We start from the raw sequence: 14,273 nt of genomic DNA, 5'->3' as shown, positions 1-14,273 counted from the left end.
CTGGTTTACCCAAGAATCTATTGCTAGTGTGTGTTTGAGAACTCATGCTCAAGTTTTCCATCACTGTGACCTTTGAAAGGCATGGAGCTCTGAGTTTCATGAATCACATTTCCCCTTTCCATACAAGCCACATACACATGGATTTATAGTTACCCTGCTACATTGTAAGGTTCTGATTCTTTGGAAAACCAACTATCCTTTCTTTCTCTGCAGAGGAATCTTACAAAAGCACCTTCCATTTTCAGCCATCGCTGTCTCCTACTTTGTGTCATGCCTACCCAGGGGGTGGAGAAGACTCATTGCAGGGGAGAGCACTGTGTAGAAGGGGCTGCTAGAAGAGGGGAGGGGGGGCACTTTTTTCAGATGGAAAGTCATTTTTCTGAGCCAATGTGAATGGTCATTTTGGCAATTTAGACTACCATTTTTATGTTTTATCCCTCAGAGGAGGCAAGACTCCTGTAAAATTTTCTCTTCCCATAAAAGCCATCTTGCTGTATATGCCCTCTGTAGTATTATTCTTTGGGTTTGATTAGCCAAGGAGAAAGAGGCATTTGTGAGCAGGCCTGTGTGTGATCTAGCCTCTCTCTAGATTGTGGGGAGGGAGAGACAGGCTTCTCTTTCTCTCATTCCGCCCTCTCTTAGTCCTCAAAATGACCTGGTTTTCTTAACAAGCATCATTAGAAATATACTTTATAAAAGGAAGAAAATTCCTGTAAGATCAGTTCAACATAAAGGAATTACCTCAATACTTAAACACTTACACATTGTAAATGATCATAGATGAATTTCTCAGTGGCTTCTTTGTCTGAAAGTTCAAACAGCTGGAGCTATAAGTCAGAAATAGAAGATAAAAATGAAAAGGAAGATGAAAGTCACATCTAGAAGATGTCAGCTCACTGTTATTACCTCAAGGGAGTTCTTTGTTTCATTGCAAAATCACAGTGCTAAAAACTGACATGTTATCTTATCCAAGGTCATGTAAAACATACATGGTAAAATTGGGTGGCCGCCGGTCTCAAGTTTGCATTCCTCAGTTTTAAACCAATATGGTATCTTGAGAAGGAAAATCATAAACACATCTTTTCCCTAATAGGTAGAATTTAGCCAAGTTTAAAAGATTAGTTATGAAAGTGCAGTTTATGATAATTTCAGGCATGAGATTTTCTTTTTAAAAATGTTTTTGTTATAGTTAATAAATTATATTATATAAATTACAAATGTACTGTCTAGCAATTCACAATTTTTAATGGCAATATTTCATTTATAGTTATTATAAAATATTGACTATATTCCTCATATTGTATAATATATTCTGTAGCTTATTTTATACATAATAGTCTTCACCTCTTAACTCCCAAACCCTATGTTGCCTCTCCGTCCTTCCCTTTCCACTGATAATCACTGCTTTGTTCTTTGTGTTCTGTGAATCTGCTTCTTTTCTGTTAGGTATGGAATATACTTTTTTGTTTCTTTTGATGTGGACTGTTTTTAAAGTCTTTATTGAATTTGTTGTGATACTATTATGTTTTGGTTCTTTGAGGCAAATGTGGGAATGTTAGCTTCCGGAGTAGGGATTGAACCCACACCTCCTGCATTGGAAGGTGAGGTCTTAACCACCGGACCACCAGGGAGGGCCCTGGAATATTCTTGATCATGGTAAATTTTGGAAGGAGAAATTCACAGTAAGCATCTCTGTCTTGGCTGCTTGGGTTCCTCACGGCCTTGATCCTTGCCTCTTTGGTCACATCAGATGCTTACACTGTAGAGGTCCACCCCAGAGCAGCAGTGGGCTTCCAACTCCACTGCCACGGTAAGTCTAGTACTCACCTAGGCTCCATCACCTTTACCTGGCAGGACGGGCAGGAGCACACTCACCCGTTCAGAGAAACCGTCCCCAGAGTAGCCGGGAGTTGGGGCAACATAAGTGTCCTCAGCAATGAGGCAGATGGTGGCCTTCTGAGCTGCTCCTGCAGCCCACAGGGTGCCTGCGAGCACCGCCGCCAGTGTGTGGTCCTGATCGAGCTTGCTCAATCTGCACAAGCTTCAACACAGAAGGAGGGGAGGAACACGTGGCAAAGAGCACCACCTAGCCGAGGGCCTGGGCCTCCACTTTCAGGAACGCTTCTGAGTACAGGATGGCTCTGTCTGATTCCTTCATCAGCCTGCACTCTGAGAATGTCGAGGGGGGTCTTGTCTTCTCCGCCCCCACGGAGCAGGCATCCTCATCCCAGCACACTGTTCCTCTTGGTTCTCCACCCTGTGCGTTACGGTCCCCACCGAATCCCCACACTGTCCTCTCTCCTGAACTCTAGTCAGGCTGCATCCAAACTCTCTAACCCCATAACACAGGCCCTTCCAAAGTATAACCCTGAACAGTCCTCCCAGGTTTATCTCCCAGATTTCCATTCTGCAAACCCTCTGCCCCAGATGGACCGGTCCCCTGGATGTTGTTTCTGTGTTCCACTTCTATGCTTTTTCTCATGCACTGCCTTTAATATGCATGTCCTGTCTGTGCTTTCTGCCTGATCACATCCTACATGTCATTTGAGGCTGCCTTCAGGTTGCCCTTAGTGACTTGTAATTTACTCTCATCTGGCGCTCACTGGGTCTAGCATTGTCCTAAGCACCTAACACATATCGCCTCATTCAATCCTTTCAACAAGCTGTGTGGTGGACACTATTATTTCTCCTATTTTAGAGGTGAGGAAGGGAAAACAGGGAGGTCGAGGAGTCTGCCCCTAGTCTTCTGCCTTTACAGCAGTAGGGCAGTGACTTGAATGCAGGCAGTGTGCCTCGTGACTTAACCACTAGATTATCCTCAACCATTGGCCCTGTCAAATAATCCCAATGGGTCCGACTTCCCTGGAAATGAGAACCAATCTTTACATCAGAGACCTGTGCTATGCTCATTTTCTAAATATTTAACATTGACAGCTGTGGTCCTAATGAAGAAACACATGATAGAGGTTAGTGAATGAACTCAGCCATGATTTATAAAATCCACCTAGCTCTATGATGATACCGAAATGAGTAACAAGAGCCTCATACTCCAAAACCCCAGTGCAAGGTAGAATGAGAATAAAACAAAGTGCTGGGAAACTACAGAGGAAGGAGAGAGAACTTGTGCCTGGGAACATTCAAGAAGGCTTCGTGGAGATGGTGGATACTAGCAGTTATTCATTACCATTGACTTAATACCAGGTACTGTGCTAAATGCTTTCTATTCGTATAGCAAATGTATGTGTTTCATCTAGACTGCTTGGGATCTCTTTTACTCAGTTGGTGGATACATCCTGCCATTGCTTTGGGTATTCCTGCTAGTGACTTATAGTTCTGAACTTTCTGAAGACCTGGAGCCATCTTTCCTGGTAGTGACTAGGAGTTGTGCCACCTTCCCATAGGAGGGTACATAGTAGATGCCTAAGCGGGGGTGAGAGGTGAAAAGGCCCCACTTCCTTATCTGAAGATGGAGCAGTTCCCCCCTCCGACCCCCACCGCTGAGAGCTCCGATGGCTCAGGCGGAGCCTAGCCATCACTGGCAACCACCTGCTTCCTGCACTTCTCTTCCTTCCTGAGCCTGTTTTACTCTGCTCTCTTACGGGTTTCTTCTGAGGACATTCATTCCCTTAATAAATCATCTGCATAAAAAATTTCCATCTTTGGCTCTGCTTCTAAGGAACCTGGCAATTCATGTTCTTAGGATAGATGAGATATTCAGTTCCTGTTTTGGGTGATAACTTATCCCTGCTCGAGGGTAGGTAGGTGCCTTTTAATTATTTCTGTTTCTCCTAATAGCAATCATATAGCCTTGCACATGATAGGGGCTTGTTAGCATCTAAGAACAAAATAATTTGAACTGACTTAAAAAAAAATAGGCAGCCACCAAACACTGTGCATTGTCAGCCTGATTAAATGGGAGGGTGAATTCTCTATTTATGAGGCTTTTCATCGCCCCTTTTGTTCTCTCTCTGGAATTGTTAGGTTGGGGCTTCCCATCAAATGTTGTCAGTTGAGCCCACCTGGAGACCTGGTGCTTCATTTTACCTGTCAGGGTGGTCTGTGGTGGAGCATAAAAACTGTCAGCATTATTCCTACAGCTGAACATTGAGGGGGACTCTGGGAGAGCCCTCCCCAATTGTGAAATCCAGCCCCTCTGGGAGAACCAGGGCCATTTCTGTCTTTTTTTATTTTTTAAGATTCTTTTTAATATGGACTGTTTTTAAAAAGACTTTATTGAATTTGTTACAATATTGCCTCTGTTTTATGTTCTGGTTTTCTGACTGTGAGGCATGTGGGATCTTAGCTCTCTCTCCAGGGATCAAACCTGTATCCCCTGCATTGGAAGGCAAAGTCTTAACCACTGGACTTCCAGGTAAGTCCCCACTTTTTTCATTCTGAGTCAAGTCTCCTTCCTGAGGCAACCTAGGGGATTTTCCCTGGTGATTGTTTAGCCCATAAAGTTTTTCATAAAATGGTTAATTCTTTTCGAGTCCTTATTATAGGCCTCTTACCTGAGGAAGTTACAGTCTTTTCCCTTCCTTGTAAACAGCAGGTATTTAATGATGGATCCTTGTACAGCCATCTGAATGCTTCGGACACCTCCCTGAAATGGCAGTGGATGAATAGTGAGGAGCAGGGCTTTACAGTGGTATTGGAGCACTTAGGGACCACATTATAAAAATGAACTCTTGGAAATGGATGTCATCATTTATTCTTCTTGGCAGCCTTTTCCCTCTTGATGCACAGCATCCCTAGGCTTAGCAAAAGGACACTGCACTCTACAATGCCACACCTCTCCATGGAATATGGCTGGGTGCCGTAGCCAGACTAGAACCTGCAGTGACTTGCTTCTCTGTGGAGCATTATAGCCAGCACCCCAGGCTGTCTGTCTTCCTCTGTCCCACCTTCACTGTGCTCCTGTCTCACATTCAGCTTTGAGATTTGCAGGAAGTAAGGAACTAGTCGGCTAGCTCTTGAAATTCTGTGTGGCTAACGATCAATGATATGAATTATTGAGGTTTTAAAACAAGTCAGAAATTCCTAGATCTCTCTCTACCTCTAAATTCTTAGTGATGTTTAGAACTTTGAAAGAAGAGCTAGGAAAAGCAGAATTTGCAAGAGGGTAGGGAGGAGTTTGAGACTTTAGTACATCCTTGATAGCGTCTTAGAATTTTCAACACACCAAGTCTGTTATCATTTAAATTTACATTTTAAATTATAAACATGTTTCTACATTTGACTATAATGAAAACATGCATTTATATGGAGGAGGATGGAAGGAAACAGGGAGCATAGGATTAAAAAAGAGATCACCTGCGCTTACCTTTCCCACTTGCAATGTGAAAGCCAGGTCAGAAAAAGGCTCATGAAACTGGAAATAAGCCTTTGTCCAGTCAGAGCTGAAGACCTGGATGGTATTTCCAAAGAGAGTCTGGCGCAGTTTCTGAAAAAAGGGGAACAAATGGTTCAAAGGGTATTCTTCCTAGACACAGCCTTTAGCAAACAGCCCTAAGCCAGGTGGTGAAATCATGGAGGTGGGCCTGTCCCTTTCCTAAAGTCAGGTTAGCATATTACTCTGTGTCTCTGAGCGTGATTGTCCAGCCCTTTGCAGAAGGTTTGCATCAGGTTCGCTTAGGACACTTTATCCTGAAGGCCCAGAGTGTCAACTCTGCACCTGTTGTCCCCATCTGAGTTTTGTCCCTGTGTCTGTCTCACCTTCCATTGCCAGCCATCTTCCCTGTTCGCTCTTACCATCCATGATAAGACTGCTGTTCTGTTTTCATGCCTCTTGTCCCTCCAGCCATGACTCTGGAACCTCTACCTCTCCTGCCTTTGGGTCTTTCTCTCTTGCTCCGGAAAAAGGGAATAGGCAGGCCTCTATGATTGTAACCTGAGTGTGATAGTGGTGTAAATGGTATTCACCAAGCAGCCTTTGTTCTTGCCCTAGAATCTTTATGTTCTTTTCTGGGTACTCTGCGGAATGTTGAGATTAGAGAGGGCCTTTTAGAAAATCCCAGAAATCTTGATACAAGCCTTTGTAAACCAAACACATGACAAAAAGGGAATGCCTTTATAACCCGAGATGCAAGAATCTGTTAGTATGTGTTAGGTCCTATGTGGGGTATAGATGCGTAAAGAGTCTAACTTTGCAACCACGTCCAATAAAGAATGTGTGGTGTTCCAGTAGACAAAGTGCCAGGAGTGAAGAAGACTTCTGACTGAAGCAGTCAGTGAAAGCTTCGTGGAAGAGGTGGCATTTGAACAAGGCTGGCAAATGGCATCCTGTGTTTATTGAGCACTTTCTGTGCGCCAGGACTGGGCTAAGGGCTTTGCGTTCATTATGTTAATTTAATTCTTTGAGAAAGGTCCCATTTTATAATTAACCATTTAAATTGACCATTATAAAATGACCATTTTATAATTATCCTCCTTTTACAGGAAGGTATTTGCAGAAGATCACCCAGCCAGAAGAAGCCGAGCTGGGATGCACACCCAATCTAACAGCACGGAGCCGCCTCCCAGCTTCAATCCTGTATGCGCCTTCCTTATGACTGCTGTGATTGTTATGTACTGATCATTGTTGAATTAATGTCACTCATTAGCTTGGGCCACTCTTTGGTAATTTAGAAAACATTTAAAATGTTTATTTAAATATTTAGAAGGACCCTTTACACCATGTCCTTAATGGGGAATCAAAGTCACTTGCCATAATAAAAAATAGAGAAAAGCAAACACCATGTGTTAATGCATATATATACAAAACCTAGAAAAATGGTGCTGATGAACCTATTTGCAGGGCAGGGTAGAAGCGCAGACAGAGAGAATGGGCTTGGGAACACAGTAGCGGAAGGAGAGGGAGGGACGAATTGAGAGACTGGCACTGACATATATATGCTGCTGCTGCTGTTAAGTCGCTTCAGTCGTGTCCGACTTTGTGCGACCCCAGAGACAATAGCCTACCAGGCTCGCCCGTCCCTGGGATTCTCCAGGCAAGAACACTGGAGTGGGTTGCCGTTTCCTTCTCCATATATATATACTACCATGTGTAAAATAGCTAAAGGGAAGCTGCTATATAGCACAGGGAACTCAGCCCAGTGTTCCACGATGACCTAGAGGAGTGGGATGGGGGGAGGCTGGGAGGAAGGCTCAAGGAAGAGGGATATATATACGCATATAGCTGACTTATGTTGTTGTACAGCAGAAACTAATACAACATTATAAAGCAATTATAATCCAATTAAAAATTTTAAAAAACTGTACAAAATAGTGACCAAAAGTAAATACATAAATATATAATAGAAATAAAATGATCTTATTGAATCATGCTAGAAACCATTCTCTATGAAGTCTCTGACTGAACCCTGCAGTCTTTTTAATTAAAAAGGGAGATGGTGGTGGTTTAGGAGCTAAGTCATGTCCGACTCTTGTGACCTCATGGACTATAGCCCAGCAGGCTCTTCTGTCCATGGAATTTACCAGGCAAGAATACTGGAGTGTGTTGCCACTTCCTGATCCAGGAATCAAACCCAGCCTCCTCCACTGCAGGTAGATTCTTTACCAGTTGAGCTACAAAGGAAGACGTGAACATGTCCTGCCCCTTAACTGGTCTTCTCCCTGGCCTGCCAGAGTGAAGAGGGGCCTGAATCGCCATGACGCAACCACATGTTATTCAAAGTCACTTACTGCCGCGGCCCCAAACACCCCATACTCCAGCTCAGGGACACATCGCACACTCTGCAACAGACCACACAATGGCCTGTCACTTGTAAAGGAGGGGAGGCGGGGCAGAGAGGAAGACCTACAAATGCACATACCTGGTACCAAGGTATCTGGGGACAGTGAGCAGTTCAGTGAGACTAGAACATTGTATGTGTGTGTGTTCCAGGGTCATGGGGCAGAAAGTCAGTGGAAGCTCAGACTGGAAAGTACCTTGAATCTGATTCTGGAGTGTTTTGAGCAGCATGCTCAGGCATTTGGAGCTAGCTGAAGAGTGTGGACAAATGGAACATGGAGCACAACTGATCCAGAGCCAGAGTACCTCTTCTCAGCAGTGCGCAGAGCAAACCCTGATGGTTTCCAAGGACACCTGCAGGAGAAGCGTGCATCTGGAACAGTCTTCTCAACGTCCGACCAGGTCTGCTTCCACGCATCTGTGCATGTTAAGTCGCTTCATCTGTGTCCGACTCTTTGTGATCCCATGGACTGTAGCCCACCAGATTCCTCTGTCCAAGGGATTCTCCAGGCAGGAATACTGGAGTGGATTGCCATTTCCTTCTCCAGGGGATCTTCCAGATGCAAGGATCGAACCCATGTCTCTTGCATCTCCTGCATTGGCAGGCAGATTCTTTACCACTAGTGCCACCTGTGGCTGGAGTTTATTTCCTGGCCACCCCGCTCCTACCTTTGCAAGAAAAGATAGTCTCAACAGAGAAAAAGGAGTACAGCAAGGCCATCAAAGGCTGTATGTACCAAGAGAGTCCCTTGAACAGAAAGGAGATCAAACTAGTCAATCCTAAAGGAAATCAACCCTGAATATTCATTTAAAGGACTGATGCTGAAGCTCCAATATGGCCACCTGATATGAAGAGCTAACTCATTGGAAAAGACCCTGATGCTGGGAAAGATTGAAGGCAGGAGAAGAAGGGGACCACAGAGAATGAGATGGTTGGATGGCATCACCAATAAATGGGCATGAACTTGGGCAAACTCCAGGAGATGGTGACAGATAAGGAAGCCTGGCATGCTGCAGTCTATGGTGTTGCAAAGGATCAGACACGACTTAGTGACTGAACAACAACAGAGAAAAAGAGGCAGATACGTTTCAGAGTGAGTAAGAGCCCAAAACTGCCCTTGAGGGAAAATGATGTTTCCCGTGTCTGTCAAGGGGAGGGAGCAGAAGACACAAAGGCTGCTCTTGGAAGACAGAATTGGTGTGCGCTCTAACCAAAAAGGGCCACCAACTCCTGGGCAGAGGACTGCATATGGATGGAACGTGTTTCTCTGACATCAAGACTGCATAGCACAGAAGGAAAATGGCTCACTCCTGACTCCAGGATTGAGAAGCCTCTGCTCTGCTCCTTGCTGACCGATTGCCAAACCTAAGACTTTCTTTGCTTCTTCTGAAATGGGGATAACCCCTGGCTCAGCCTCTATCCCTAAAATGGAAAGCTATCCCACTACAAGAGAAGATGTATGGAAAGGACTCTGGGAACCATAAGTGCTGTTATTACCTCTGTGAAAACACAGTCTGTCTATGCTGGAACGTCTTATGCTGCATGGAAGAAAGTTTCAGCCCAGATGGAAAAAGACCAGAGACTGGCAGGAGTAAGGGAGGAGAAACCGTGGGTAATGTGACAGACTGAGACCGTCAGAACTAGGAAAGCTTAGAATTCAAATTCAACTGAAAAATTCAGTAAGCCAAATCCAACTCCTGTTTATGTTGCCAGCTGCCCCTTCCAGCGTAGGGAGCATTGCCATCCAGATGCATCTTGGGGAGGCCTAGAGCAGAGGGGCTACAGGCCCCTCAGGGCAGCCCCCACTGGCCAGCATGGCGATGAAGATGACCCACCTTACTTATGTAACACTGACTTTAAAAATTTTTTGTATTGGGGCATAGTTGATTTACAATGTTGTGTTTCGGGTGTACAAGAAAGTGAATCAGTTATCCATATGCATATATCTACTCTTTTTTTAGATTCTTTTTCCATATGTCATTACAGAGTATTGAGAAGAGTTCCCTGTGCTATACAATAGGCCCCGTGTGTGTGTCTATGTGTGTGTGTTAGTCATTCAGTCCTGTCTGACTCTCTGCGACACTGTGGACTGTAGCCCACCAGGCTTCTCTGTCCTTGGGAGTTCCCAGGCAAGAATACTGGAAGGGGTTGCCATTCCTTTCTCCAGGGGATCCTCCCAACCCAGGGATCGAACCCGGGTCTCCTGCATTGCAGACAAATTCTTTTACCATTTGAGCTACCAGGGCAACCCACAATAGACCCTTATTAGACATCTATTTTATATATGAGTGATAGTCGCTCAGTTGTGTCCGAGTCTTTTCAACCCCATGGACTGGGGACTGCCAGGATCCTCTATCTGTGGAATTCGCCAGGCAAAAATACTGAAAATATTTCTCCAAAAATACTGGAGAATGAAAGACCATTTCCTTCTCCAGGGGATCTTCCTGACCCAGAGTATCTTTATATTATATATATTTTATATATAGTCGTATGTATATGTCATTCTCCCAGTTTATCCCCCCCAACACTGACTTTCATATCAATATAATTTATAACAAGATTAACCTGACACACAGCAAACAATACATATATTTTATGCTGCCTCGTAACTAGACACAAATGGTAAATTGTCCTAATAAATGACTGTAATGAGTGTTATTGTTTAACACAGTCAAGCGGAGTTTGTAGTTTTTCTCTCTTTACTTTGTTAGTTTTCCAGGAATACTTACCTCTCCTTCCTGATTGCTGTGATGATAATAAGGATAATGATCATTATTTCTCTTTCTCTCTCTCTCTCTCACACACACACACACACATGCACGTACCCACAGATCATTCTTCCCAACAGATTCATTTCCTTACCCTGACTGCCTTGTCCCTTCTCCCTGGGCTTAGAGTTTCCCTGTGACCACCTGTCTCTATCCATTGCTCAGCCACATCACCATCCTTCACAACTTGAAGTAGAATAATTCTCTCTGAAGCTCCTTCCCTGAATCCTTGCCTGCTTTAGAAATTGCTGGACCATTGTAGAATCAGGGAATGTAGAACTAGTGAGTCCTAAGACATTTCTAAATCAGCCCCCCAAGTAGAGTGGTAATCTCTAGACCTGGTCATGTTCACTGTCCGTTTCTCAACATCTGGTGCACTACCTGGTACACAGTAGGCTTGCAAGAAGTATTTGTTGAATAAAAATCTGATTTGGTCCTTTCACTTTACAGTTAAAGAACTTGGGACCCAAAACAGTGAAGTGGCATGCCCAAGGTCACATAGCTAGTAAATGGTACTGCCAGGTCTCAAATGTAAACCTTTCAGCTGGCACCACTCAGGGTCCCAGCAGGAAACAGATGGCACTCAAGTCAGGATAACTGACTTGAGGAAAGTTTAATTCAGGGACTATTTACAAAGATGATGGCTGCATGTGGGGAAACCACAAGGGCTAATGTAGAGTTCCAGAGCTACCAAGAATGAGACGTTGTTATGTCTCCTAGACTTGGAGGTGGGGAAGGAAGAGTTCCAAGGGAGCACTGCCTCCAAAGGAGAGGGATTCTGCCAGCTTGCTCAACCTGACTTCATTCCCATCCCTCCCTCCACGGCTCCCATTGTTCAAACTCGACAGGAAGTCAGAGGAGGGAGCCCTATTGATGAAGTGAGTACAGCTCAGTCTCCAGGGCAGTAAACAGAGTGGCAAGGGGTTAGAACAAGTGTCTGAAGGGGCACACAGATGATATCCACTCTCCTGTACTGAGATGCTTCTCTTGGAGATTGTCCAGAGGCAGTGAATTAATTAATTAAATAAACATCTACTCTAGACCATCTATTAGACCCGTGTTGACAAAGGTCAGCCAGACCTCTGTCGATAAAGGTCCGTATAGTCTTTCCAGTGGCCACATACAGTTGTGAGAGCTGGACCATGAAGGCAGAGCAATGAAGAATTGATGCCCTCGAACTGTGGTGCTGGAGAAGACCCTTGAAAGTCACCTGGACAGAAAAGAGATCAAACCAGTCAATCTTAAGGGAAATCGGCCCTGAATACTCATTGGAAGGATTGATGCTGAAGCTGAAGCTCCAGTATTTTGGTCATCTGATGTGAACAGACACATTGGAAAAGTCCCTGATGCTGGAAAGGATTGAGGGTAGAAGAAGAGGGTGTCAGAGGATAAGATGGCTGGATGGCATCACTAATGCAATGGACGTGACCTTGGGCAAACTTTGGGAGATGGTGAGGAACAGGGCGGCCTGGTGTACTGCGATCCATGAGGTCGCAAAGAGTCTGACATGACTGGGCGACTGAACAATAACAACATGCTGGAGTCACCAGGCTCTGGTAACTCAAAGCCAACCCATTGCCTGTTATCCTGTTAGAGCTTCACTCTTCTGGGTCTCCCCCCAGAATATTTTGATCTCCCATATTACATATTTTAGATGATCCTGCTGGGTGGCATTCCAAATAACTGCTAGGCAAACCCCTAGTTTTGTTTATTGGCTGCTGATAAAAGAGGCAAGAAGAATGTGTTCCAGGCTGGGTTCTGCAGAAGGGTTGTCTCTGGAGGAGGATGGAAGCTGCTGCTGGTGGGAAGAGCAGCAGCAGTAGTGGGGAGGGGGCGGGGAGGGGATGAGATGGGGGGAGGGGATAAGCCCTGAAGAGGACTCTCACCTTCTCCGAGGATCTCTCCTGGGTCGCCAGCCTGGCCGGCCATTCATTACACCACACACACTGTAAGATGTGAGGCTGGGGAAGGGAGAAGGCTGTGGAACTGGATATAGGGCAGCAAAAAGCAAGAAACAGAAGAATTAGTGACAGTGAAGGGGCCTTCTGTGCATTGCCTACTCCTTACTTTTTCAACAGATTCCCAGCAAAAAGCATGTTCCAGTCAGGAAGTCCCATGCATCCCAATTCCAAGTGGAAGGGGACAGCGAGAGTAGCAGGATGCTGACAAAAGGTGCTCTCATGTGAGAATGAGGATCCAATCACTCTGAAAATTTGCCAGGCGGCTACACTGCCGAAATGTCCTTTACAACTGGTCTGATCAAGCTTCTACGCTGACTCCTGGACATGCATATTCAGAGTCCCAAGGCTCATCATCTTGAAATCCCAGGGTGTGTTTAATTAATGCTGCTGCTGTTTAAAGGACACACTATCATTTGGTCCTGATAATTGGAATTCGTCCAAATTCAGCTTTTTTGAAGAAAAATCAATTCTCTCTTCTGGGACTTCCTTAACACTCCATCAAGTCTGATTCTTTTGTCTCCAAGCCTCTTCCAAAGGGAGAGAATTATCTTGGAAAAGTCACTGAGGAGGTCTCCAATTGCATCTTGTCTGTGTTTGTAGACAAGTGGGAGAATTCAGACCCAGGCTCACTGGCCTCCACAGTATAGAGAGAAACTAGAAGACTTTGGAAACATTGGTGACTGCCTCTTTTTTTTTTTTTTCTTTTCCTGTTTTTAAAATGCATAAAGGCATTTTTTTTAATGTAGTTTTTGTTTTTCGGGGTGGGAGGGACAGTGCACTGTGCCACACAGCATGTGGGATCTCAGTTCCCTGACCAGGGATGGAGCACACATGCCCCACCTTGGAAGCGCAGAGTCCTTACCACTGGACCTCCAGATAAGTCCTATAATGGCGTTTTAAAAAATAGATTGTCCATACACATGATTCAAAATCCAGAGAGCACAAAAAGCTATGCTGAGACTTCTCTTTTGTCCCTCCACCCCCACCTCCCCCCTGCCACTACTGTCACATTTTAGGAAATCTTCTGGAAAATTCTGTGTGCATTTGCAGGCAAATACAGTACTAGTATAGAATCATAGTTTTCTCTGTTTTGCATATAAAAAGTAGTCTATTTCTTGTTTCCTGATATGTGTAAATTTTAAAATGACCTTCTCCACAGAAATTCGTTGGTGGCTAGTAATACTTGTTTATTAAAGACTGAAATTAAAAGATGCTTGCTCCTTGGAAGAAAAGCTATGACAAACCTAGGCAGAAAAAAAAAAGCAGAGATGTTACTTTGCTAACAAAAGTCCATCTAGTCAAAGCCATGGTTTTTCCAGTAGTCATGTATGCTTGTGAGAGTTGGACCATCCATACAGAAGGAGGCTGAGTGCCAAAGAACTGATGCTTTTGAACTGTGATGTTGGAGAAGACTCTTGAGAGTCCCTTGAACAGCAAGATCAAATCAGTCAGTCCTAAAGGAAATCAACCCTGAATATTCATTGGAAGGACTAATGCAGAAGCTGAAGCTCCAATACTTTGGCCACCTAATGTGAAGAACTGCCTCATTGGAAAAGACCCTGATGCTGGGAAAGATTGAAGGCAGGAGGAGAAAGGGACGACAGACAACAAGATGATTGGATGGCATCACCGACTCAATGGACATGAGTTTGAGCAAGGTGATGGTGAAGGACAGGGAAGCCTGGCATGCCGCAGTTCATGGGGTCACAGAGTTGGACATGACTGAGTGATTGAACAACAACAAAGACTGTTCATTAAAGACCTTGTACAGTAAAATACAGATACACTCAGCCCTCTGTCTCTGAGGATAC

At 44.5% G+C, this 14,273-nt stretch overlaps 1 protein-coding gene across 1 annotated transcript in view; it reads right to left on the bottom strand.

Moving 5' to 3' along the window:
- MINDY4B (MINDY family member 4B) overlaps nt 1-14,273 on the bottom strand; it is a 41,894-nt gene that overhangs the window by 23,371 nt on the left and 4,250 nt on the right. Inside the window, exons 4-7 of the mRNA XM_027963920.3 lie at nt 5,324-5,443; nt 4,512-4,603; nt 1,876-2,041; nt 762-827 (exon numbers count right to left, since the gene is read on the bottom strand). Coding sequence (XP_027819721.2) covers nt 762-827; nt 1,876-2,041; nt 4,512-4,603; nt 5,324-5,443 — 444 coding nt within the window. The remainder of the gene's footprint in view (nt 1-761; nt 828-1,875; nt 2,042-4,511; nt 4,604-5,323; nt 5,444-14,273) is intronic.

This window comes from Ovis aries, chromosome 1, assembly GCF_016772045.2.
Source record: "Ovis aries strain OAR_USU_Benz2616 breed Rambouillet chromosome 1, ARS-UI_Ramb_v3.0, whole genome shotgun sequence".
Lineage (NCBI taxonomy): Eukaryota > Metazoa > Chordata > Mammalia > Artiodactyla > Bovidae > Ovis > Ovis aries.
The sequence above is the reverse complement of the archived record's forward strand: the minus strand, read 5'-3'. Positions and strand labels throughout refer to the sequence as shown.